Source organism: Ambystoma mexicanum, chromosome 10, assembly GCF_040938575.1.
Source record: "Ambystoma mexicanum isolate Mex_15411 chromosome 10, UKY_AmexF1_1, whole genome shotgun sequence".
Taxonomy (NCBI): domain Eukaryota; kingdom Metazoa; phylum Chordata; class Amphibia; order Caudata; family Ambystomatidae; genus Ambystoma; species Ambystoma mexicanum.
This window is the reverse complement of record NC_090932.1, coordinates 677,731,053-677,757,811: the sequence shown is the minus strand read 5'-3', so window position 1 is coordinate 677,757,811 and position 26,759 is coordinate 677,731,053. Positions and strand designations below refer to the sequence as shown.

The 26,759-nt window shown below is 44.9% G+C and overlaps 1 protein-coding gene across 1 annotated transcript in view; it reads right to left on the bottom strand.

The window, feature by feature from the left end:
- Positions 1-26,759, bottom strand: part of MRPL24 (mitochondrial ribosomal protein L24) — a 128,968-nt gene that overhangs the window by 29,512 nt on the left and 72,697 nt on the right. Inside the window, exons 4-5 of the mRNA XM_069618266.1 lie at positions 8,464-8,567; positions 2,817-2,947 (exon numbers count right to left, since the gene is read on the bottom strand). Of these exons, the coding sequence (XP_069474367.1) occupies positions 2,817-2,947; positions 8,464-8,567 (235 nt within the window). The remainder of the gene's footprint in view (positions 1-2,816; positions 2,948-8,463; positions 8,568-26,759) is intronic.

Genomic DNA, 26,759 nt, shown 5'->3' with positions numbered 1-26,759 from the left:
GTCACTTACAATATTGTGATAAGCAAAGGACCCTGCATGCATGATCTTTGAATTCGCTCATCCAGCACTTCACAGATAGGTAGGATCAGGTGACATTTCTGGAGCTTGTGGTCTCCTTTGGTCGACTGGTGATAAGAAAGCTTTGCGAGCCTGGAATAGTGCCTTCAGCTCTAGGATGACAATATGCTCTTTGTGAAAGCCGTTGTGGAAATGGGCAGAGCCCAATGAACAATCAAAGAGTACTTAAATGCATCCAGTATCCGCATCCAGTTCCAACATATAAAACCTTCCCGGAGACTTTTAAGAGTAGCCATCTCCTGGTCCCAAGGCTTCCCGGAGACTTTTAAGAGAAGCCATCTCCTGGTCCCAAGGAAGGGTGTGGCCTGCTACAGCAGGCATGATCTTGGGTGAAGAACTACAGGACCAAACCTAATTCTAAGGGGAGTACTTTGCATTGATGATGAAATTGCTTTGGAGCTGAAAGTGAAGTACATGGAAATAGGCCCCAAACAAGAATAACTGCAGAGCCAGTGTCCATTCCAAAGCAACATTAGGATCTGTACTATGGTAACCAAACTAAGGCGGTCCTTCGGCATGCACTTGTCAAAGAGATGGGGGGCGGAGGGCAGGATTGTATGCAACCCTTCAATCCTCAGCAAAGATTCTGAAGAAGAAGCCATGGCTCAATTTGGTTGCAGACCCCATCTCTTTGGCTCAAAGTGTCAGCTGTTGATCTATGTTTAATACCAGGGAAACTGCAGTAGTGTAGGACAGTGAAGTTAAGATGGAGTTCGAAACTACATATTCTGGGTGACTGATAAATAATCCTGAAGTAGCAAGGAGAGAAGACTCCCCAGGTGGCGAGGGTATGTAATGATCTTAACTTGTTACCTGGCGGAAGTAGAAAGGGAGCAGGTTCTGTTTCTAAGGTTTCTGTGCCATAGTGAAGAATGCATTCATGGCGGTAATCGGAGGTGCTTACTTTGCTGCCCATTGGTGGATTGGTAGTCTGTTGATGCTGTGTAAGGAGAAATTTGAAGCAGCACAAGGAATACTGGAACCAGGTTTTCCAATAGATGACTAGAGATTTCAGCTACAGCTCCTATTTTCCGCTAGGAAGCACCTTGACATCAATGTAAATAACTGATAAAAAGGTGTGTTCCTGTGTTTTGTGTGGCAGGAAAGAGAGTTTAGCTATGTTCGTCAGTGTACAGTATTCTCCAGTCCCATGCGCCTGAAAACTGGGTTAACATGGTCATAGGTCAAGCTCAGAATCTGCTGGGCTATTGGATGACCTTCATCCAAACTATTCCCAAATTCTTCCCTTGAACTGCAAGGTAACCACTTCCCTTTCACCTCAAAACAAAGGTCTCAATCTGATTGAGAGAAAGGCAGAGTTTTGATGCACTTTTTGAACAATGCAGAATCAAAATACTAGAAAGAGAGTTGGGATAATTGGTGCCACATGCCCTTTGCCTCTACCCAAACCCACGGAAAAGGCACAATTGGACTGGTTCATGCAGAGGGGTTACAAAATGTTGCACTGCTTACCTACGACAGTAGGGATTTGATAGGTTTCTGTCCATCACAGCATGAATAGCCACCATCAAGAAATAAAATTCAATATTGGTGGTGTCAAACCCAATCTAAAACTCAGGATTGCAGCTGACTGGTTTCGATTTTAATAAAGAACTCTTTATTGATCAGTGATGTGCTATCACAATACATGCCAACATTCTAAGTATTTCCTGCCAATTAACATAACTTAGACATTTGCAATTAGAAAATGTACACATCCCAAACTGGGGTTGAACATTTCTTCTGAACAGTAACTAGTTAGTTGAAGTACTCATCTCATTATGTGAGGGCTACACATTCAATGTTGCTGGAATAGAAATCCCATCCATTTCCAAATGTAAAGCTCTCACACGCAGCACAGTCGGGTCATTCTCTCTAGGTGACCTGTGATGCACAAATGTATGCCTCACTTACTGATAAGGACTACAAACATGCAAGTGGCCCTGAGACGCAAATCACAGGCTAAAGCACAGCTAAGAAACAAAAAGGAAACCAGTAACCTCTTCATATAACGTACCAGCATTGGTTTTCTTGGCCATAGAATAGGGTCATTATCAACTAGATGATCATTGCATTTCCAAAGATGTTAACCAAGGATGATCAAGATAAAGAAGCCATTCCGGAAGTTCAACTAGTAAGCCTTCACAAAAGGATGTTGTCATGGAGCTAGGACCGGATCCAGAAGTAGTTTAAGTTCTAGTAGCTTTAAAAAGAATGAGGTTGTAAGCTGACCAAGCCAACTTCTTGTCAGATATGCCCAGACACTTGGCACAGGGTTCCACAGTCAGGAAAGAGTTGCAGAAAGAACATGGTACCACCAACTACTGCTCTGAGGAGGTCTACATCTTTGAAGTATGCAGACACTGCAAGACTGATTCTGCATATCCATATTTGGGCGTGCTACAAATCTGCTCAGAATAATAGACTGATGGAGGTACCAATTATCATTCACATGACCCCCTCAATGAAATGTAAACAACCCCTTGCCATGGCTCTCAGATGCAAGGCAATAATTTAAATGTTTCCCTTCTCTAGATGCATTAGATGTGGCGTGTATTTCTCCCTTCCACTTAACTTTAAAGTTTGCTGACTATTTCATAGGACAAACCAGACCAATATCAACGTCACACAGCTGTATCAACATATGGGAGAATTTCTACCCACCATAAAGAATGTCTGTATCCCACTTGTTACTTAAGAAACTCTGTTACAATTCTGAGGACCAAATGATGACTCACCAATCCACTGTTCAGGAATAATTCCATCCACTCTCTGCTCCAAGGGCTTAGGGATGATTCTGCCAGTTCTACTGGAGACTCTCACCCTTTCGCCCTCCTCAGTGTATCGCCATTCAACTGTGGTGGGTTTCCTGTTTCAATTAAACATGAATACAACATAAAAAAAACAGAACGGGCAATAAAAAAATCCTGACATTGAAGAGAGCAATCAGTTCATTTCTGTAAAACAGGCTTTTGTTGAGGGGAATAGGCAGCGAGAGATTAGTGCATGTAACCTATAGTATCTTTGATAACCCCCACCGGTGTTTAACAGAGAGAACGATGGAATAGGTATTCATCACAATAACCAAGGAGATCATGAGTGATGATAAAATACTTCTGCCTGAGGCAATGGAGTGCATTTTTCAAGCTTGAGTTACCATCAAATGCAGACTTACTATATCGCAATCAGTGCTCACAATCAGTGCTTGGTTTTTACACCATCTGAGGGAAGAGTCACCTGATCTATGAACCACTTCCGATAAAAGCAGGTACTAGATTTCCTCCAAAAAAATAATGTTTGATTGCATATCAAGGAGCAGGTAATGTAAAATCATACCAAAAGCATATATTTAATTACACAGAAAGTGAGCAGAGAGCGGACACGAAGCCAGATCAATCTGAAAGCTATTAAGAAAGTAGGAAGTACAGCATTGCTCATGAATGGTGAAAAATGCCTTCTTCAGTGTGCCTTAACTGCTCATCCATTATCCCCACAAATCTAGTGTCACCACCAGGACATAATGGATTTACTTTCTCAATCTAGCTGTGATATTTATGCAACACCAACAGGCAACTAAGCACGGATATAGAGCTTAGGAAAAAGATCAGTTTAGAAAAAAGGGTTTCCACAATGACTGCCAGACCTCCAGGTGGCACAGACAGCTGCGAACATAAATAGAAAAGGTTTTGGCCAAGGGTCCTCGAGGAGGAACACAAATGTACAGCCCCTCCCTTCTTTAGGATACATATATATCCCCAGGGCAGTCAAAATGTTAATCTTTCATCTGAAGGACATTCTATTATCTGTGATGAGGATGTCCACTGGTAGGGAATGGGGATTTCCATTGAGTCGCAGCTAAAACACTGTATCTTCCCACATGTCTATTATGTTTGCAGCTTAGGACGTAGAGAATGCATTTGTTTGTGTACTGAAGGGACCAAGGTTTGTCAGAAACAAAACCATGTGTCATTTTCAGTTTGTGCTATTAGGTGTCGCTTGCGACATCTATAAACCAAAACTATTGCATTGGAGTACAGACAGGGAGGAATGGCATAGGAGGAGGGACACAGGGGTAGGACATATGAGGAGGGACACACAGTCTCTAGGTGTTGTTTGGTTATGTGCCCATCCATTGCCTGCCCAGGACCATGCTAATCCCTTTGGCTATTCCCACCCATTCCTGCCTCTGCCCTCCCAAAACACCTCCTCATGGGAACTCTTTCAACTAATTTTAATCAAGCCTTAGTGTTTGTTCAATGCAGTCTTCTGAGAGTTAATTACTTAATTGGAGTTGGAAACGCACTACTGGTAGAATAAAAAAGGTCTCACCAGGCCTTCCTTCAGCCACTTAATTTATAAACACTTGGCAAGTCCTTCCCTGAAGTCCTGTTAAAAACAAGCATTGGCAAAGACAACATTTTTGCTTGTGCACAAGTTTTAAGCTTCTGCCAGGCACTATTAGATACCTAGGTACTCGCATCATTTTGCACCTGCTACCAACCATAAGTAGTTAATACCACTACGGATGTGCCTGGCAAGTGCCTTTACCATGCCCACACAAAAGCCCAAACTGTTGGCAATGCCAATGCTCGTTAACAGTAGATTTCGCGATTCTGTCCTATTGTAGGAAAGTGCAGATGGCTCGTCAGTAGCAAGTGCGGTGTTTTCATTCAATGGCCTCGGAGCACGGCAGACAATAAGTGCCATGTGAATTGTCTACAACAAAATTGGAGCCCCAAGGAGGAAAGCATCTTCTTGAAGCCAATGAAATATTCTACAATAATTTTCTTTATACTCCAGACATTCCCCCATTTCTGTGAACTGACCCCACTCACAAAGGGTGTAGGTGAGGTGGTTATTAGGTATGTTTTTCGAAAGTCCAACTAGGGTTAGACTTCATAAGACTTCTCTTGGTATTAGGGCCCCAACTCTTAATATAGGCCTGTACTACACAAGTCGGTAGAGTGGCTGAGCAGCCAGGCTTATCTTAGGAGGGAGGATTGTGAGCTGTAGAGCAGTACACCGAAATCAGCACATACACAGATCCAATAAAGTCATATCAAAATGTATTATTTAAATATACACAAGCAATTCTAATATGTACAAACTAATAATAACATTCAATAAGAAATGGAATAAGATTAGAAAAGGAATAATGCAGGCAAGTAACTTATCATATGCTTTTAATATCCAGCACACAGTGACTTCAGTTAACGTCAGTTAAAGCACTTATATGTATCACCTTTGCAAAATTAAGTTTACAGGGAAGTAAAGGTTAGACAGAACACAGCTAGCAACTGGTAAGTAACAATGCAATACTCTCCAAGAGGGATTTGGGCAGTCTATTTCCGAACTAGAAAAGTGTTCACAGTTCAAGTTGTGGAGAAACTACCATTGTCAAAGGCACTAGAATCAAGAAGATTGACTGTGCTGTGCTGGTTTCCCAAAAGTCCAACAGACAGAACCAGTCTGATGAAAATCTTCAGAGAAAAGTTAAGTAAACAGTCCGTGGTTGATGGTGAAAGCACAAGAGCTCAAGGGGAGCCCTCCTGCAGGAATACATGTGATATAAAGCCTGTACAATGGTGCTGAGGTCAACCCCCAAATGTGGAAAACAGCACTCCAAAGCAAAGGAGCACCAAAAATGGCCTACAGTAAGCTTAACTCAAGCCCACCAGTACATGAAGAGTGAAGTTGAAAACGTAGCTGGTCGCCTGATGTAGCATTGAAGACCTAGTTTCCAGCTCCTTGATTGCGGCGACGGAAAGGAGGGACCTTCAGTGGATTTTTACAGCAGTACTCAAGAGAAGGGATCAGCAGCAAAGGATTCAGCTCACTACAGTGGTGGTTTGTGGTTTTCGCGCCTTATTCTTAGCACAACATAGATCACTGGTTGGATTCTCTTTGGTTTCTTCATCCTGAACTCTGGTGAGGGGACTTTTGCAGGAGAATTGAAACTTCTGGAGGTCCACAGGAGTGCCTGTGAAGTCTTAGTGAGAATCGTTCGGTCCAAGACTATGCACTCGAAAATGGTCCAGGTACCCCGTTTATTGGTATTCTGCAGCCCGGAAAAAACGCAGGATGTCGGGAGATGGCCCGAATTAAAGAAGGTCTTGAGGCTAGTTGGTTCCACCACCCCACTGGAGGAAGTCATCCTTGGCGGAGCTTCCCTGTTGAGTTGGAAACACAGTCAGGACAGCTGCAGGGCTTCACTGGTACTTCTGCAGTTGTTGATGGTGCTACTGGCATCCCTGCTCATCTTCTGCTTTGGATTTTCAGTACCAGTGGTCGGCTCTGCCTGCCGAAAAACCTTGCCTTTTATGCTGCAACCCATTCAGTCACTCCTATGGAGCTGTCAATCACTCTGGGGGTGGCTGTCCTGCACACCAACATCCAAAGAATAGAGGTTTCAGGACTCTCCCTCACTGCTTGCCTTCCCAGACACATTTGAGCCTTTGGGTGGCTTCACAAAGGAAGGCCGCCAAAGACAAAACTCAGAAAGGACCCACCCCATCTGGAATTGTAGAAGAGCCAAGAAGGAACTTACAAACGGGAAATGGCAAAAAAAGAAGACAGGGGCCATTTTGGGGAAATGGTCATCCATGGGTGCTGTACTGCAGTTGAGAAATCAGCGTTCTAGTAACCTGCACAAAAAGGTAGTAAAAGGATCCACTGCCACCGGCCATTTAGGTTTGTTAGTTACTGTAAGAAAAAGTTGCAGGAGCAAGTGGGAAAGAAGTTACAATGTAAAAACCCCCAGCACCCCACATAAGGTGGTGTGTGCTTGCCCCACAAAATAAAAGGTAAGTAAGATCATAGTTACCTTACTACTCTTGGGAACTGTAGTTCACACGAGAATATAAAGGGGAGTCCAAGTGATCCCCCTCAGTGACACTGCACATAAGGTGCTGGGTGTCACAAAAGTCAATGACAGATGCCCGTTTTGAAATACATTGGATGGTGAAAACGCATGGCCCATTAAGGGCATAAATCAGGGATGAGGGCTGCGATTATGTATAATGACCAATCATTAAAACTCAAAACCACAAAGAGCAACCAGAAGAACATGTTGTTGCATCACAAATCACAATAGTCTCATGTAAAAGGATCCCAAGTGACTTTCTTATTGGGAGTGGAAATGCACATTTCAAAGGATAATTCATTGTTCCTGCATAGACACACCTTATGTGTAATCTATGGGCAATGTCTAGATCTGAAAGGTCAATACCTTTCCAATCACAAGCACAAAAACCAGCCAGACACTTATACCCTTGTGTCCACACATGTTGTACTTAGTTGAAGTGTGCCAAGTATTCTTAAGTGCAATCACTAGAGCCATTAGCCTTAGTATCACCTCAATAATGTTAACTGGCAGTCAAATGTGCCTTGACATTTTGACACCACAACAGTGGTAGTAGGGTACCAGACATGTAGAACGGTGACCTCTCCAAGGAATGGGGCAGATGTTTGTGCAGAGCACCACGTGAGTCAAGGGGTGGTGGCATGGGCAAAAGAACTGAGCCCCATCTGAACAGTTTTTCATGTTCCCCCCTCAGTCAGTCAGTTGACACATGTATATATTGCCTTCACCCACTGATCTCAACATCTACTTGAACACAAGCAACTTCAACATGGGCCCTGAAATTAGAAAAGCATACACTGTCACAAATGGAATTTGGCAATATACTCTAAAGCCTATGTCCCAATAGTCAAAGTCTTATCTCCTCTAGTATGACAAGGTTTTAGGAATAAATAGTCTGAGATATACTCTGATTCCTTGAGGTAGGAAGGAGCAGCCCTATGGAAGCATTTGAAGATGATGAGAATTCAGCTTAAAATGCTTCACTACTCTGCTGGACGCAACTGCAGATTCCCACTGCTGGTTCGGACATGGTCACATTTCCTATGTTATCCCTGTGGCGAAGATTAAGCCAGATGCAGTCCATCCAGCCTTCATGAATGTAAAGTCAGAGATTTCAGTTTAGCTGTAGCTCCTATAGGTTGGTAAATTGAATATGCTTTAACTTCAAAAAGTACAGTTCCAAAATGGTGAAAATTATTGCAAAAAGTATTGCAACAGTTCACAGTAAAAAAAAATAAAAGCCGTGGAACTCAGTGTTTGATAGTTGCCTCTGACTTGGACATCTGCACCCCAACATAAACGAAACAAGGTGTATCGCAGTCAACACTAAAGTGAATATGCATACTTGATTCATGAACAGGAGGCTTAAGTACCAATCTCTACAATAACATAAGATCTTAATGATACGTCTCACAATCACAGCCATACAAAGTTTATGGAGACTGGAGCAGTTTTTAACGTTACCCTTAAGCTACATTCATGGTGGAACAATGCTTGCAGAAGGTTTTAAGAAGAAAGGTTACCTGTCTGTAGGGTCAACCAGGGAGACCTGGTTGAGAAGCAGAGGTGCTTCACTGGCCACGTATGTTCCTCTGTACTGCCCTGCTTTACCCACATACCGGAAATGCTGAAAAACAAAGCAGGTTTGACTGATTTGTGGTACAAAAGCACTTGGAAGAGACATATTTTAGAGGACCAATTAAATGGCAACAGTATAAAAATAAAAAGGGGAAAAGAAGACAAATGCATCATTTACATCAAAGGCAGGCCCATGAATATAGTGCATGAAACAAAAAATTACCTAAGATAAGACCACGATTTCAGTGCACGGATACTGCAAGTTTATGTTTATTATTTGATAATGCGCACAAAACCCAGGGGTAGCCGGGCGCAGCAGGTACAAGGTTACTTAAGCTTAGGTTACATATATACGGAGGATCAGTACAGTGCATACATGTCAATACAAGCATTTGAAATGAGTGCTAACATGTTACAATGTTAAGAGTTCATGTATACAGAGAGGTAGAAGGGTAGAGGCAAAGTAGTCTTTGAACCGCATTTCAGGAGTATCACGACAGTTGGGTACAGCGAAAATGAGTTGTCGTTGGACCAGAGACAGTTTTTTACCTTACTTCTAAAGCTGGAATAGGATAGGTTTGCTCTCAATGCGGTGGGCAATGCATTCCAAGCCTGGGCAGCTCTAACAGGGAAGCTTACTCCGCCCGCTTTGGATCGTCTAAATCTAGGGGTTTCTAGCAGGAAGTGGTTAGTAGCTCTGGTGTGGTGGCTGGACGATTTTCTAGTCAGTCTGGCCGAGATGTAGGGGGGTGCTGTGTTGTTGAGCCCTTTGTGGGTGAGAGATAGTGTCTTGAGAAGGACTCTGTCGCAGATTTTTAGCCAGTGGTAGTCTTTCCTGATGTTGGAAATGTGTGCTCTACGGGGTATGTCAAGGGCTGCTCTGAGAGCGTCGTTTTGAAGGATTTGCATTTTATGTATGATGGCTTTATTGGCTCCTGCATAGAGGGCATTACAATAGTCCAGCTTCGACATTACTAGTACGTTAGCTAGCGTGATGCAGTTAGTTTTGGAAAGGTAAGGTCTACAGGTCCTGATTAATTTACAGGTGTACGCTGTAGAGGATGCCAAGGTATTGACTTGTTTTTTGAGGAATAGAGTGGAATCAAGGTAAAAGCCTAGTGTTTTTACCTCAGTTGCCACCTTGATTGTGTTACCATCTATGTTGAAATTGCGATAATTGGCACTAAGTTTTTTTAGGGTGGAGAGTCGGAGCCCAAGATCAGTATCTCAGTTTTGTCATCATTTAGGCAGAGGCAGTGGGAGGCCCTCCATGCCTGAATGAGGAGGTACATTTTATTTACTAGAGCTGTATCTTCGATAAAGTTGCCCGATAGTGGTATGAGAATCTGCGTATCGGCTGCATAATTACTATAGGTTACCCTTAGTCTGTCAAGTTTGTCGAAGAGTGGCTTAGTAAAGATATTATACATTGTTGGGGAGACACATGAGCCTTGTGGGACACCACAAGTGATATGGATTGGGTCCGCTGCAGCTACAGGGGAGAACACTCTCATTGTACGGTTAGCTAGGAAGGATTGTACCCATGCTATAGCTTCACTTGAGAAATGGGCGACAGACGCTAAATGGTTGCATAATACTGCATGATCCACCAGGTCAAAGGCCGCTGATAGGTCAAGGAGGAGGAGCATAGCTGTTCTACCTTTATCCTTCAACTCGTCGATTTGTGTCTTGAGGTCGATTAGGGCTGTTTCAGTACCGTGAAGTGGTCTGAAGCCAGATTGCCGTGAACCTAATAGCTGGTGTGACTCCAGATAGTGTTGGATCTGGAGGTAGGCTACTCTATCGATGATTTTAAGGAGAAATGGGACTGTAGTAATGGGCCTGTAGTTGGTGGGGATTGCTGGGTCAAGTGTCTGTTTTTTGAGTAGGGGCAGTACCCAAGATTCTTTAAGGTTAGTGGGTACAGTACTCGTATTGAAGGAGGCGTTAATTAGTTTCGAGATGAAGGGTGCTAAGTCTCTGGCTGCATCCTTGATGATTTGCGCAGGGCAGCTGTCACCTTGGCAGTTCGATGGTTTAAGGGATAGAGTAACCTTTTCAGTTTCCAGTATAGAGATGTTAGTAAACCTGAAGGGTTGACAATTGCTTTGGGTGGGTGTGATGGGTATCTCTTTCAGTGGGGTGGTAGGAGTTCCACTAGGGCTCAAGGAGGCTTTTTTCTTAGCAATTTTAGAATGAAGGGTTGTGATTTTATTTGCTAGGGCATTTTGGATGCTGGTACACCAAAGTTTGTCCTTGGGGACATTGTCTGTAGGGGCAATTGGGTTTTCCAATTCCTGGAGAATAGTGAAGAGTTCTTTGGAGTTCGAGTTGGCTTTACTGATTCTTTTGTTGAATGAATCTTTTTTAGTTTGAATTATTTCCTTCTTGTAACTTTTGGCAAAAGTTGGCAAGTGTGGTTTTATTGTCAGCAGACGGAGTGTGCCTCCAGATGGCTTGGAGTTTGCGTTTTTGGATGCACATTTCTTTAAGTTGGGGGGTGAACCATGAGTTAAGGTGAGCTTCCCGTTTACTTTTATGGCGTTTGATAGGGGCAATCAGGTCCAGAGCTTTGGTAATGGAATTGTTAAATAACTCAACTAACTCGCTAGGGTTAGATTCACTGGAACTGGCAGTGAGAGCTGGTAGGAGTAGTGGGAGAAGTTTTTCAGCCGCAATTTCTTTTTTGCTTCTCGTTGGCATGGGGGGTACTATTTTGTTCTTGTTAGGTTTGGGAGGTTCTATGCTGGCTGTAAAGCATATAAGATAGTGGTCCATCCATATTTGAGGAAGGATACTAGAGATGGTGATGTTACAGTTATAGTTGGCTATCCAGTCTAGTGTGCGTCCTTTTATGTGTGTAGGAGCTAGGACTTTTTGGGTAATGTCATGATTGACTAAGATAGATTGGATAGATTGGGCTTGTTTGTCCTCAACGTCGTTAAAGCCCAGGTTAAAGTCACCTAGTAAAAGGAGCTGGGTGGAGTCTTTAATGCTATTAGTGAGGAGACTGGATAGGTCTTCCTCAAAGTTGCCTAGTGGGCCTGGAGGTCTGTACACTAGGAGTATCGTTAGTGTGCTATTGTTGGAGATCGGTATTTTAGCTGAGAGAAGTTCGCACAATGTGATTGTTGGGTGTGGGGTAAGTCTAGCAGCTAGCTGCGTTTTAGAAGGAGTCCTTCCGAAGACAAAGGCCGCTAGCGTTAGCGTTGTATTACCAAACTTTCTGAAAAGTAAACCAAGACTACCAAATGCATTGCTTTATACAATCTGTACAGATGGCAACATATCAATAATTGGTACCCCAAAGTTACAAGGAAGAATCTATTTGGCGATTGATCATTGCAATGGAAAAACAATTGTCAACTAGCTAAAAAGATGTGAACCCTGAATCATCACTAAATCTCCCAAAAATAAAATACAATTCTGCAAAAACAAAGAACTAATTTTGTACCGATTGTTCGGAATTAGAGTGCAGCAGGTAAATAAAAAGGGGGATGCACTAGAAAATCATCTTCAATTGCACTCGAGAAATATGTACCGGAAAATTCACACCAATCTTAGGTCACAAAGTCATTTATGACTTTCCTTTAATTAACTCTATTCGCCACCTTGACTTTTTGCACCCTTCACTTGCTGTCAGAGAAACTCCATGGCAGCTGAAACTCACTTATAATTTGCTGTCCTTTGGAGACCATATGGCGACCCGGTGAGAGGGTGTTTCTTGTGCACTTTCCCACACAGTGTGATCTCTCACCCAGAAATTGTGTTCGGGAGCATTTTGGTGGCAACTATACATTTAATTATTTGCTACACTTTCCTGTAGCCTTTCCACTGTGTTGGTAGCCAGATGTCCCTACATGGTGGACATTGGACTACCAATTCAATCTATAAATCCAACACCCGAGCCATTTTGTTTTGCAGTCTTCATGTGTGTGTACTATAAGAAACAGCCATTCTGCCCATGTAGCCTGGAGCCTTCCCCGGCACCCATTTCTGTGTGTGGCATCTAGTTGTGACTGGATGTGGGTCTCCCAGACATCCCGATTCATATCCCAGGGTGAATGCTCAGGGAAGTTAAGCCGCCCACGAGAGGATGGCCACCAAAATGTGAAATGGTGCATGGATGCCGATTGGAGGGTTGGGGTAGCCCCAAGCTCTCTGTGGATATCTTTGGTGATTGTGAGCCAATGCAGCAGCTCCTACCTAGAACCACATCCTAGCAGAGATGGAGAGCTTTTCCTGAAGATCCTTTGCTGTGAGCCTATGCCACTTCCTCCAAATCTTCCAAAGGTGAACCTTTGCTCCACTCAGTCCAAGGGAATCCTAGTTCAGGCTCGTTCCCCCTCTGATCCGGTAAGAACAGGTAATCATTCTTCAATGGGGACAGTTGTGGCTTACTCAAAGCACTTGCTTCCTATGTCGGACTTGGACAGAAGTGGGTGCCCTGCTGCTGCTGTACTGGGATCAACTGGTGTGTACTATTGTGCCTCAAATCTTTGTGCTCTCCTAATCGTGCGACATACGGACTCGCACCCACTTCAGATGTTCCTCATTGTGGGACTGTCTTGCTACCTGCTCAGAGTCAACTGTGTTCACCTGAGCCACCTCTGAACATCCTGTTGCTGCCGCTGTGCCCTCATCTTAGGTCTGGTGTTTCTTGCCTTGGCATCTTCTCAGACTTTGAAGCTAAACAGGAGCCCTGAACCACGGCCGAAGGAGAGGAAGGAGCTGGATCGATAGCTGGAAGGCAAGCTGCAGTAGAAGTAGAAAAGCACAAGGCTGGCAAATCAAGAAGAAGTGGGAGCATCGAAGGGACACCGGAACGTGGAGACAGCAGATTTCACCTGCAAGTTCTAAGAGAGTCCTGTTCTCTCAAAATCTGAAGTGCAGAGACTGCGCAGGGGAAGATGTGCAGGAGACTTTTCCACATGTCAGCCTTATTGCCGTGATTGCAGAGCCGTGAACTTGCAACAGACTGAAGCCAGAAGCAAGAGGCAAGCCGAGAGTCTCAGGAAGAATAGGAACTACCAATTCAAGAGGCCGGTCGGGAGACAACCATGCGGGTGAAGGGTGTGGGTCCCTAGAGAGCCAGAACCAGTAGAAGTGGTAGTGGAAGTCAGGAAAGCAGAGCAACCCACAAAGCAAGCGTCTCCAAAGCCTGCAAGTGAAGCGCAGCGTTCTAACACTTTGTGTGAACCTTTCCAACTCCTTATTGAGTCGCGTATGAAAGGAACTCATGGTGGCAACAGTAAAGACTGACACAAGTGATCACAGTTCAAGGGTGTTAATTGAACCTTATAACGGGTGATATAAACGCCTAATCTAAACCTAAATCTAAGATGGGAGCAAGCTACGACCATCAAATAATAATAAGGCTGTCCTAATGGCGTCTTGTCAAATAAATAAGGGCCTATACTAAAACAAAACTATTGCCAAGCCTTACTACTAAGTTACAAATAGAGTGTGGGATAATGTTCATCAGAAAAGAAAGAAGTGTTAACAAAACAATAAGTCAGGATGGTATGGCTGGGTCTCCCTTCCCCACGTTCAAAGCAGGACTTCTGAGCACAACACACTGCTGCGCCTTGTCAGCACTAGGTTAACAGTGCCAGTTCAACTATATCAAAACCTTCAGAGGCGTAGTCTATTTTCTGCAAAAGTCTCTTTCCCTAGAAGGCCTGCTAATTCACGACAAACAAAGATTCTTCTGTCTGTAGCTTTGCACTTTGGGCGATTGCTCTTCACCCCCGCCGGGCTCAGATCTTTCTTGCAACTCGGGCCTCCCTCCGTTGAGTTCACTACGGCCTTTCTTTAACACAGTTCATGTATTTCTAACAGTTCATGTATAGATCATTTTCATAAGAAAGCAGGGTTTGCATTCTCCTAACTTCCTTTCAGCATTCCTCTGCCGGGTTCACACTTGCCTTTCTACACAGTTCACAACCTTTTAGAAAACGGGGTGCCCTTCCCCTAGCTTTCTGCTGGTAATGGGTCAGAGACTTTCGTATGTACATGGTATTTGACGTGACCCTTGTAGGACCACTGATGATTCACGCTGCCTTTTCCTGGGGCCTTATGGTCTTTGCAGTTTCAATAAAAAAACAAAAAGGGGCCAGCGAGAGTCCTTCGAACGAGTCCTCCTACGGCGCCTGATCACTCTGCAGCTGGCCAGTTGTGAGGGCTTTCTTAACAGTTCAAACATACACACAAGTTCTTTCTTCTTGAATTCAAAATGTTGCTACTTGATTCCAAGATGGCGGCTGGCGGAGGAGGACGTGTGTGAGCGTCTCTAACCACCGGGCCGCAACCTCACAATGTAAATATAATTTCCTGATTTCCAGGCACGGAAGGGGAAGTCCTCCCCTTCACTGCCTGGGGATCGTGGAGATCGGAGCAGCAACGGAGGATGGGGGGAGTGATCCAGCCTCCAAAAGGAGTGCTAAAAAGTATGAGGTATCTCGTCCTCAGCACTGCATACGTAGTGCTGAGGAAGATACCTCGATCTTAGCACTTAAGGGGTTAATCAACAGTTAGGACTTTGTTATTTACAACTTTACATTGGTATATTCTTCAGGATGTTTTCTTTGTACGGCCGTTTTTACTTCAACAACCAAATGTCTACTGTTGGCACCATGAGCGCAGTCACCTTTGTCCTACTGTAAGTTACTGCTTCATACCATTTCAGTGTTACTTCTCCTGACAACTTGTTATACCAACACTGTTTAAGTACTACTACCACAGTCCAGCATTTGGAATCTGTTGGGCAAGTTTTGATAGGACTCTTCAACCTCTTCAGGTAGGCAAGGCACTTTTCCTTTAAGGACTTTCTCAAAGGGGCAGCCTCTTTGCCTCTTCTGTAGGTCTGCCACAATAGCAACCTGGTGTTGCCCACAAGACTCACTTCTCTCGGGATTCTGTGGTCTTTGGCTCCACAAGTGGTCTACTTTCAGAATACTCTTCACAAGCAATTATTTCCCCTTCCCCTGCTTTACTCACACGTTTCTGACAGCCAACATCACCAAGTAATTGCCCGAAAGCATTGGTGCCACACTCAGGTAATACCGGTACACTTGTATTTCAGGCCACTTGAGTGTTAACTTCACAATACAGTTGGATGACTCTTTGACAATTGAAAAGGTTGTTTTCACTATACAAAGGCGTTGCCTCTTGGCTTGGGTAATGCTTGTTCTTCTCTTCAGTAATTTAAACTCTTTGTAGAATTAGAAAGAATGTCACTTCTTGATACAATATAAAATTCAGTAGAAGCGGCAAGAAACACTAGGCCATCAGGAATATGATTTTGGGTTCGGGGGGGTTTAGGCCAATCAGCCCCAACCTCCAGAAAATGCCAACCAGATGGCTTAATGTTGTTTTGCCTTCTTTGGGGGCACATTGGTGAAGTGTTGCAAAACAACATTACACTCCACATATAGTGAAACTCCTGTGTCTGTGGGCCAGCCCCCTTACAATCCCTCCACGGACCCTTGCTACCTCCCTGGGGGGGGGGGCACATTTGTGGTTATTGCCCCATTTTACCACCCCTGGGGCCAAAAGGCCACCAGCAATAGGATCTGGGGGGATGGAGGGAATCCACCGCTCCACCCAGCCGATCCGCCCCAACCCTGAAAAAGTGCCAACAAGAGGGCATAATGTTGTTTTGCCTTCTTTGGGGGCAGCAAATTAGTGCCGTTTTGCACGCATTTGCCCCCAAGAAAGGCAAAACTACATAGGGCCATTTTGCCAGAGTCACACTAGAGGGCATCAGGGGCTGGCCCTGTGCCTGTAGGGCCAGCCCCCTCTGGAATGCCAGCCCCCTCTGGAATACCCCCCCCATGGAGGGACAGATCCCTTCTGCTTCCCTGGGTGGCAAAATTGAGGGTCTGGCCCCATTTTGCCAACCCTGGGAAGCACTAAGCCACCAGGAAAAAGATTTGGGGTTGGGGGGTTGTTTCAGCCATTGCCCATTGCAGTACACCCGGCCGTCCTGATCTCTGGCAGGGCCAGTTTAGAGCTCTGGGGAGGGATGGGGACCCTTGTGGGGGCTCCCTGGGACCGTCGCTGAGGTGGGGGGGGGGGGGGGTGGACAACCCACGTGCGAGGCAGATGCCAAAGGGGGAAATCGCCTATCTCTCACAAAACTAATGGTAACTGTTAGGAAAGATTTCCCTTAGGTGCAATTTTCCTTCCATTTATGAACCCTGCATACTTTTTGCTTTTGTTTGGCTTACCTAACCGGACTTTTTCCAGTGGCGCACAGCCTTCAGCTGCACTCCTCTGGGCTTTGGCTCATTTGTTAGTGGGAAACAGACAGGTCCTTCAGCCTGTCAGCACTGGGAAACTAGGTTTCCCTTAGTCTTCAACTATGTTGCCATTTCTTGGTAACCTTTTATTTATGTGCCAAATACCTTACAGTACAGCGCATAGTGGTCCTTTTGTTTTATGGCCATAGCAACCCTCTAAGGATTTTTTGGTATTTGTACAAGTGTGCCTAGGACAAACTGGTGTCAGCAGTTTACTTTTTTACTTAGTTTTTATGGACCATACCGCGTTTGGCCCAAGACTCTGGCCAGTGCCGAAAATGGTTGCGTCACAAAGTCTTTTGTTCTGCCCGTTGGCCATTCTGTCCCTCTGCCTTCCCCCAGGTTAAGAGACACGGATATTCCTTTTTTGGGCATGCAGCCTCCTGCAAAAACTGTCAAGTGTGCCAGTGCCCAGAAAGAGGGATGGGACTGTCTGGTTCCAATCCACACTACTGGTGCCAGCATGTCTTGTTGGTCTGAATGACTGGAACCACCGTGGGCCACGATTGTCTGACACCTGGCGTGCATGGAAGAGATAAGATCTTCCATTGGCTATCTGAGATTTGAGTGTGAAACGAATCTTGGATATGATAAGGGGCTCTCCATCCATTCCAGGTCGATCAACTGAAGTGCACACCGAACTACAGAAGGAGCCAAGTATCCTTAACGAAAGAACAGACTCGAGGAACCGTGGGTGATGTGCTAGGAAGGTCTGGCACCCTAACCCCGCTGTTGTCCTGTCGGAACCCCTGCTTTTGCATCGTACCAAGAAGGCCTGCAAGAGCAATTTCCCCCTTTTGGCGTAGTGGGAACAACTACTCTCGGCACCTCCCGCTTACCCTCGAAAGGGGCCCCTTCAGAAGTGTTCCTGGGCCATCTAGTGAACTGTCCAGCTCGAACCTGGGGGAATCGCACAGGAATGCCGCCTTCCCGAGTGGAGACTCAAGACTTTTGAAATCTTTTTCTTGTGGTCCTGGGCCCTCTCCCACCAAAAAAACGTGTTGTCCTAGGTCCTCTGGATCACGATTTATGAGAGTGTGCCACGCTACAAGCATTTGCGGTCCCCGTGTCGCCTCGCTGTGGCGACTGTCGTAAGTACCTGCAAACCTGCCCCACTATGTCCAGAGACGTGCTGCACCGGATCTACCCTTCTCCTTTCTTCTAGAGCTGAGAAAAGGCTACTGTCCTGCCATGGACGATCGTCCCGTCCCGCAGCTGCTGAGAGACAGAGTTATGTAACTGCAGGGGTGAAACTTACTAGCGAAGTGACCTAGACTGGCAAAGTTTGTTCTGGACTGTGTCGAGAGTCTGAATACTTTCATCACTTACCAGTGGCCCCCTGGCACATACATCTGTTTTTACGCATGAGAATCCCTCAAAAGATACTCACCTTGGCTGGGCTAGCCTGCGCTCCCAGCTATCCCCGAAAGTCGCTCTCTCTGCAAGGGTAGAACCTCCTCTGGGAATAGAACTTTATTCTTCATTGCCTCAACCCCCTTCCTGAGCAGCTACAGCCCCCTGAAGAGAACCCCCTTTTCGCACGACCACGCTTTGTTAACGCACTGCTGTACTTTGAGCACAAGGCTACACAGGTCTTAAGGCCGGACAACATAAATTAGGGATGGACTACGAAGAACTGCCTAATGTGATATCTGTGTTGAACTACGCCATTCTGTTACAGGTTGTGGTTATTTTCTCCCCTCATATCAGCATTAGGGTGAACCCATATTGTATATATGTTACATAGTGAATAAGCGGGTGTGGTAATTGTTTTCTGGATACTGTGGTTTAATTGTGTTTTGTTATAAAGGCCTATAATAAATGTATTTTTGATATAGGTCTAAGGTTAATCTGTGGAGTTTTACTGTGATAAATGATATGGCATTTATAACGCACCTATACATTAAGTGTTTCAAGGCGCGAAACATTTGTGTATGCTCATTGTGTGTGTATGCTCATTGTGTGTGCCCATTGTGGGCTTCCGATCACTCTCACCACTCCCGATACTTAGGGCCTCATTAGTTGCCGGTCCAGAAACAAGGGTGCCAGTAAGCTAACCGGCCCCCTTGTTTCCAGACCGGCAAACTAAGTGTTTGCCGGCCAGAGCCGCTGTGCCCGATAGGTCTGACCCTGCCAGGAGCAGTGGTCATGGTAGGCAAACCCTTCATGGAAGCACTAGCACTATTAGCAACAGTGCCGGTGCTTACATGTCCCCACCCCCATATAGTCCTATGGGACTCTATGGGAATGGGGGAATCAACAAATATACCAGCACCTGACATTTTGGCCAGCGGACTCATAATGAGCCGGTGCATTTTTATGGGTCCGGCGGCAACCAGCCGGTAGCACTGGCAGGGTTACTGCCGGACCCGTAATGAGGCCCTTATCTTGGCCGCCTGCCAAGCTACCGTAGATTGGTCTGGTTTGTCTGTTCCACTAAACTAGGGCGGCCTCCTAAACTTCTGCCCACCAGATCAGAGTTTAGAAATCCATTTTAACAGACCCTTATGAAAAAAATGTTTTTTGTTTCCACTCAACCGGTTCTTGAAAGCTTGGAAAACAACGAATTCAGAACTGAAAACCATTTGTTCCTAGCTCTTACAAGAAAAAAACACAGGCTTCTTAGTATGTCATTTTCTGAAAAACACAAAATGTTAACTTTTTTGTTACTTTCTCACACCACCTACAGCAAACGACTAATCCTTGGTGGCGTTATGACCGCCCAAATGTGGTAAGAAAAGGGTGCACATTTTGGCCGGGATATACCTTGAAACAAAAAGGTCACAAGGGATCGAATGCTGACATACCGAAATGTCCAGAAAAGGGCTCAGCACTGAGAGGGAAAACCCTCAGCAGTTAAGGGGCTAAGAACAGTGTGTTGTTGACAGTAGGGCACATTACACCTTCTTTTGAACTGTGGCAAACTATCTGGAAGAAGAGGCAATTGATAATAAACCAGGATTACCATTGGGCCATTTCTTTTCTGGAAGTTGGAAGATGATCTTTCATCCAGGAACAAAGATTCTTACAAGTGGATTTTTGTTTGATTAACTTTTTCCTTTCACTTGGAACTATTAAGAGCTGGGTGAAAAACCTTATTTTTCCTTTGTTCAACATTTTTGAGCTGACTTTGAGTCTTTGGGAAGGAACCTTACGCAGGACAACAAAAGGCCATTCAGGCATTGTATTCATATTGTTTATTATATTGTGTTGCTATATATTTTCTGTATATGTTGGTTGTTTAGTGTGAGGGCCAGTTATCACATGCTAGAGAATATTCCCTTAGCTCTTAGGCAAGGCAGGGAATTCCTATGTATTAATATTTTATTTATTTATATCGCGCTCATACACATGTGTTTCAGAGCGTGACGAGGCAAGGGAATACAAAAACAACGATCTTACTAGGCCGAGTGACATTGAGAAAGCACAAGTGCATGGGAGGGGGGGGGAGAAAGTGGAAAGTGCTGAGCAAAAGGAATACAGATACTCCATAAATAAATAAATAAATAAATAAACTCAAAGTAAAAACAATAAACAGTGGTAGTGCAGCCAGCAAGTGGCAAGTGCTAGGTATAAGGCAACAGACAGGATGCGTCAGATAAGGGCAGAGGAAAAAAAACAAAAACTCTGTAGAGTAGGGCTAGCAAGGTATTTTCACGATATAATTTCTTCACTAAAATGGCATATTTTGAGAAATCTACAAGCAGTTTGCCTCGCATTACTGACCCCTCAGAGTACCCTCTGCTAGAGGGGCCATAGAAACCACACACTAGACAAATAGGTAGGTCTTAAGTTTTTTCCTTAAAAAGACAGGTGGTCAGCTGTCACCCTTGGAGAGAATGGGAGGGAGTTCCAAAGGACTGACACAGCCGAAGAAAAAGCCCAGCCCCCAATGGTGCTTCTAACCACTCGAGGAACAGGGAGGAGCAAATGCTCTGCTGAGCGAAGATTACAAGGAAAGTATGTAGGTACACAGCACCAGAGCCATAGAACGCCCGGTGCACAATGCAGATGGATTTAAAAGTGACTCTCGCCTCCACAGGGAATTTTCCTCAAAGTTTTAAGTTTAAAAAAAGTCCACGCTACACCTGCTGCTGACCTCCAGAACCATCGAGAGCGATTTTCACTTCCAGGTTCTGGATGATCGAGACGACCTGATCCTTGCCACAATGGCACTAAGAGGTGTTATTCCATCAGTATTTCTGCAGGAGTTCCACATCTATACTTGAGTTCGTTGTGTAAACGCAAATGGCTGTGCCTATACAAGGTTTTCAGAACCTGGACTCCAGGAACCCGAGCCAGGACAGCCAACAGCAGAACCAGCAAGACCTTGTTAAGTATGTCTGCGATTCAAGGCTGAATGTTGCCTGTGGAAGTTTCAATCTGGTAACATTTCTGAACTCTGCCACATTCTCCAGTGCTGGTTCAACCAGAAGGTTTGCTTCCTGCCATTGAAGAGAGTTATTTGCATGATGTGTTGGGCTGATAATTATACTACATTTCTAAAACCCTGAAGCGGAAAAGCACCGATTGATAGGTAACGTGAAGGATGCCAAAAATGACCAACCTGAGTGGAACAGAAATGTTTTCACTGTCTTTTTTAAAAATATCTACAAACCTTGGATCGGAGCACAGGGAACCTGTGAGTGAATTCCAGACTTGCTTATAATACAGTAAGTTTTGCCATTGGCAAATGTTAAACTAAACCTAGGAAATCTCTCTCTCTATATGTATATATGTATTCAATGAAAAAACTTTATTAAAAATGACGTTATGGTTAAGTTGCACTAATAAAAACCTATGAAATTCAATGAAAAAACGTTTAAAAGGGACGTTATGGTTAGAAGTAAAACCGAAAAACCCCAGAAATTCGCCAGTTATGCTAAGCTAAGCAACCATAACTCGTGCAACCATAACTCGTGCCACCACAGTGCACTGCTAAGACTAACACCCAGAACATCAAAAATGACATCACAAATGTCATTGATCACATCACATATCTGGGCCACTTGTTTTTGATCAGTGACATATAGGCCAGGTGGTTTCGTTCACTGACAGTCAGAACATTAAATATTAAAATTGAAAAGGTGCTATATATCTAGACTTTAACCTTGTCATATGTTCTTAAAGTACTTTCCTTAGGGTTTGGTCTCAGCTCATGGTGCACATGCATGGGGAAATGAGCAGGCCTCAAATACACAATTAATTTGTATACATGAAGATAAACTTTAATGTTATTAAAATTTTCTGATGATGCTGTTTCTTTCTTCCTTACTTTAGTTTGCCTGTATGTGGTTCTTCATATGTATTGTTTGTACTAGCACAAGTGCAAGTCTTGAATTTTTAGCTAGTTATTACATGTTTAACTACTGAAAACTCTAATAAGGTAGCATTCATTATTGTACTATGCAAAATTACAAGATTATAAATATTGTACTTCTATGGTACATGCTGCAGTCTTTGCCCATGTTTATACATGATTAGGTTTCTGTATTAACAACAACATTCTAATACAATGATTTTAGAGGAGTACATTCTTTAATAGATTGCGTAGTTCATGATGGGTCTCCAGATCACCCTCCCCCCCCCCCGGCATCTTGTTACTAAAAATATAAATCCAACCCCTTGTAGGGACTTTTCATCAAAATGTATTTCACATGCGAGGTCATCTTTGTAGTCCTGGGTGTTCGTTTTAGCAGTGCACGGTGGTGGCGTGAGTTAGTTTTGCTTAGCTTACCATAACTGGCAAATTACTGGTGTTTTTCGGTTTTACTTGTAACCATAACATCCCTTTAACAAAGTTTTTTCATTGAGTTTCATAGGTTTTTATTAGTGCAACTTAAACATAACGTCCCTTTAACCCTAGTTTGCTGCAAGGGGGTGAGAGAAAATAACCAAAAAGAGAACATTTTGGGTTTTTTCAAAAAATGGCAATAAAGGGATGTACGAAGAAGCCTGTGGTTTTTTTCCTTGTAAGAGCTAAGAACAAATGGTTTGCTGTGCTGAATTCCCCATTTTCCTGGGTTTCAAAAACACGTTGAGTTTTTTTTATATGGTTATCAACCTTTTGTGAGAGGTAGGCGATTTTGGCCTTTTTTTCCAATAGGACATGCATGGACGGAATGGAATAAAAGGTTAGTAAAGCTGAATGGGAGGACAGAAAGGCATACATTTCTGAAAAGTAGACAGAATTCCAAGTTTAGGAAGGGGTGATTTTGCACAGGTCAGGCAACAACTATGTAGGGAAAAATTCCATAGTTTGGGGAAAAAGCAGGAAAACAACCGAAAAAAAGTTATGTGGTGGAGATGGTTGGCCTGGTACTACAATGGCTTGTATGAATTTTGAGAAAATCAATGCTCTGCTACATTCCCCCGACTCTTGCAGTTAGGAAATCACACATTTTTTGTAATGTTTCACAAAACAAGCAATACCACAAGCCAAAAACGGAGCCATGGTACACAGGAGTTGTATGCTTACGGCCTGAACAGATGTACAAATGCAGTGAGGAAGGGCAAGCATACATTTTTTGAAAGAGCACAGGCAGACCTTTTGAAGGGTAGGTAGCTTGTGCAGGTTACCAAAGTGTATAGGGCCTAAAGCAGCGACCAAATGTAGTTCACATTTGGGAAGTGAAAGGGTTGTGTGACAAAGAGCAGCAGCAAATGGGTCGAAACTTTATGAAAACCACGCAAACACAACAAATGTCGTACCTTCCCGCGTTCCCCCAGGTGTGCCGACAATAACGGTACCTCACGTGTGGGTGCACCTACCTGGGCACAAAGGGGAAAGCCGAAAACGCGGGTAACCCCAAGTCTTTCGGCACAGCATAATTTCAGGAATTCTGCTCATGCGCAACCCTACAGATTTGGGCCTAGGGTGTCCAACCCACCAAGGAAAACAGGCAACCCCCTGCATTTCCGAAAAGAGGACACCTGTGGGAATCCGCAGAGGTCTGACTTGCGCAAATCGGCCCAGAATTTATTACCCAGAACCACCGGCAAAGTCCGAAATGTGGCGAAAAAACCCCACCCTTTCCGCACATTTCACTCAGCTCACCCATTTTCCCGCGCTCCCACAGGTGTCCCGACGAAAACCGTAGCTCATGTGTGGGTGCACCTACCTGGGCGCAAAGGAGAAAGCCGAAAAAACGGCTCTGTGACGAAAAGACACAAGATGACAGATTAGAAAGAGGGAAAGCTGATCCTTGATGAATGAAAACCACAGTGACGTTAACCCCAAGAACGGAAGGCAATAGGGATAACAGGATACCTGTGGAGTGAAGGAGAACCATTATTGGAATTCCATACTGGTCTCAGTCAAGAGAAAGAGAATATAACAATACCAGAAAAGAGAGTGAACGAGAATCATTACTGAAATGCTCTCTGGAGCCACCAATAACACGGCTGAGCTCTTTATAATCTGCAAGGATCTTGCGAATCCTACTGCAGTCTCCTCCTCTCCTCCTCCTCCTCCTTACCAGGCCCTCTGCACTGCGCTGGCCACCCACTTCTCCTCCAAAGCTCTCGACATCCTGTCAGCAATGTCTGCTGCTCCCACCCTCACCCCCCTTCTGTTGCCCCCCATGGCCCACCTATCCCACCCCCATACTCTCCGCCTTCTCTCCCATTGCACCAGATGAGATCTCTAGAGTTATCCACTCTATGAATGTCTCCTCTAAACAGGTGTTCCCCTGCTCCTCCAGAACCATCAAGGACAACATCTCCTCTCTTGCCCCAGCCTTGGCCAACCTCTGCAACCACTCCTTTGCCACTGGATCCTTCCCACAACCCCTTAAGCACTGTCTTGTGCACCCTCTCCTAAAGATGCCGCCTGCTAATCCTTCTTGCTTGGCTATCAACCCATTTCTATCACCCCTTTTTGGGCAAACTCAGGAAAAGCTGGTCATCCCACACCTGACCCAGCACACCGTTATGGTTGGCTGCCTCCATGACCACCAGTCTGGTTCCAGAGCATCCACAGGCACAACCTGCTCTCCTGAACACCAGTTAAGACCTGCTCTCTAAGCTGGATCCACCCACTCCCTCTGTTCTGAACCTCCTCAAACTTTCTTCTGCCTTTGACAGGGTCAACCACTCCATCCTCAAACAGTCTTCAGGATACCCTAGGCATCACAGACAGGGCACTGAAAAGGCAGACCTCCTTCCTTTCAAACCGATTCTCCCAAGTGCAAATGGGTCATTTTCTCTCCTCCGCCTAACTCTCAACCAGTGGCATTCCCCAGGGCTCTATCCTATCGCCATGGCTCTTCAACATCTACCTGGCCCCTCTGGCCTACTTTATCTCTATCTTCTCCCCTCATTTCCATTGTCATGCAGATGAGACACAGCCCTATTTCAAGCTGCCTTCCTCTGCCTGCTCCCCCTCCTACCTCATACCCAACTGCCTGACTGCTTTTCAGGCATGGTGCTTTGCCAATGATCTATACTTTAATGCCAGTAAGACTGAGCTCTTTCTCATTAGAATGCCTGCTTCTCGTTTCCCCCCTACTCTCTGGCCAACCTCCTTGTGTCCACTGCCATCTTCCATTTGTGAGGCAAAAAAATGGGGATCATTTTTGACTCCTCTTGCTCTCCACACATCACGGACATTGCCAAGAAGTCCAACTTCCAGCTCCACCTCCTCAGGGACATTCTACCTTTCCTCACCGTCCCCCAGAAGCTCAATGTCTCCAGAGCCCTGGTTCCCTCTAGGCTGGACTACTGCAATACGTTCTTCCTCAATCTGTCCCTCTCCTCCCTGCTTCCGCTTCAACTAATCCACAATAGGACTGCAAGACTTCTCCTTGGCCTCAAGCCCAGGGGCTGCATCTCTCCAGCGCCACAATCTGGCCACTGGCTACCAGTGACTGCAAGGATCAAATTCGAGACCCTTTGCATCATCCACAAGGCTGTCTGGAGCCTCCCTACATCCAGCTTTGTCTCACTAAATACCTCCCTGCCAGAGTTCTTCAGTCCTCTTGTCCTGCAGAGAGTTGAAGCCAATGTTTCTCCAAACAGAGAGTGGCAGGTAGATTCCTTTCTTCAGCCGGTTCCTCCCTCTGCAACGGCCTCCCTGCCCCCATCAGACTAGAGCCGGATCTCCTTAAGTTCCATAAACTTCTCAAGACTTTCTTTTTCTCCTCTTCCTTCCCTCACCCCCTCCAGTGCCAATGCTCCCTCGGCCGCTGCAATTGGGGCCTGGTCCCTTCAGAGTCATACAGGTACCAGATCTACCAGTCACCCAAGCATCCCTTGCCCCAGGGCTTCCTTCCCCGTACTAGTCCTAACCTGGTCCTCCATGTCCACTGCACTCATCCTCCCTTTCCCCTGGCACTTACAGCCTTGCCCCCCCACACCCCTTGCCCACCACCTCTCTTTGGGCACCCCACTACTGCACTTCTCCCTCTACTCCTCCTCCACTTACACTTGCGCAGTAGGATTGTCACAAGACCAATATAACCAATTGTGTTTGTTCTACTGCTGTCCCATAACCATCCACCCCCCCCTCACCCTTGTGGTGCCTGGAAACATTTATGTATAGGCGCCAAAAAATAAAATATACAAAAATACTTGTCTCAGTCAAGAGGGAGACATTGTGAAGTCAGTACAAAGAGAAGTGAATGAGAAATATTCTGGAAGTGAAACGCATACCAAGAAGGTTCTGTTTTTGGGGTTGGTTTGGGGTACAACTTCTGTTGGTGACCCTATTTTTGGTCCATTGGGATGTGTCGCGTCAGTGGGGTGATTGGTGGGGGAGCTAGTACTCCTTCCTCCTTGGTTACTGAAGAAAAAAGTACTTCACCACACATTGACTGCGCAGTCAATGTGTGGTGAATTACTTTTTTCATACCAAGAAGGCCCAAGTCAAATAGAAGGTCAAAACATAAAAGAGAAATCTGACAACAAGCTGGCATTGTTGAGATCTATCCAGATACAGA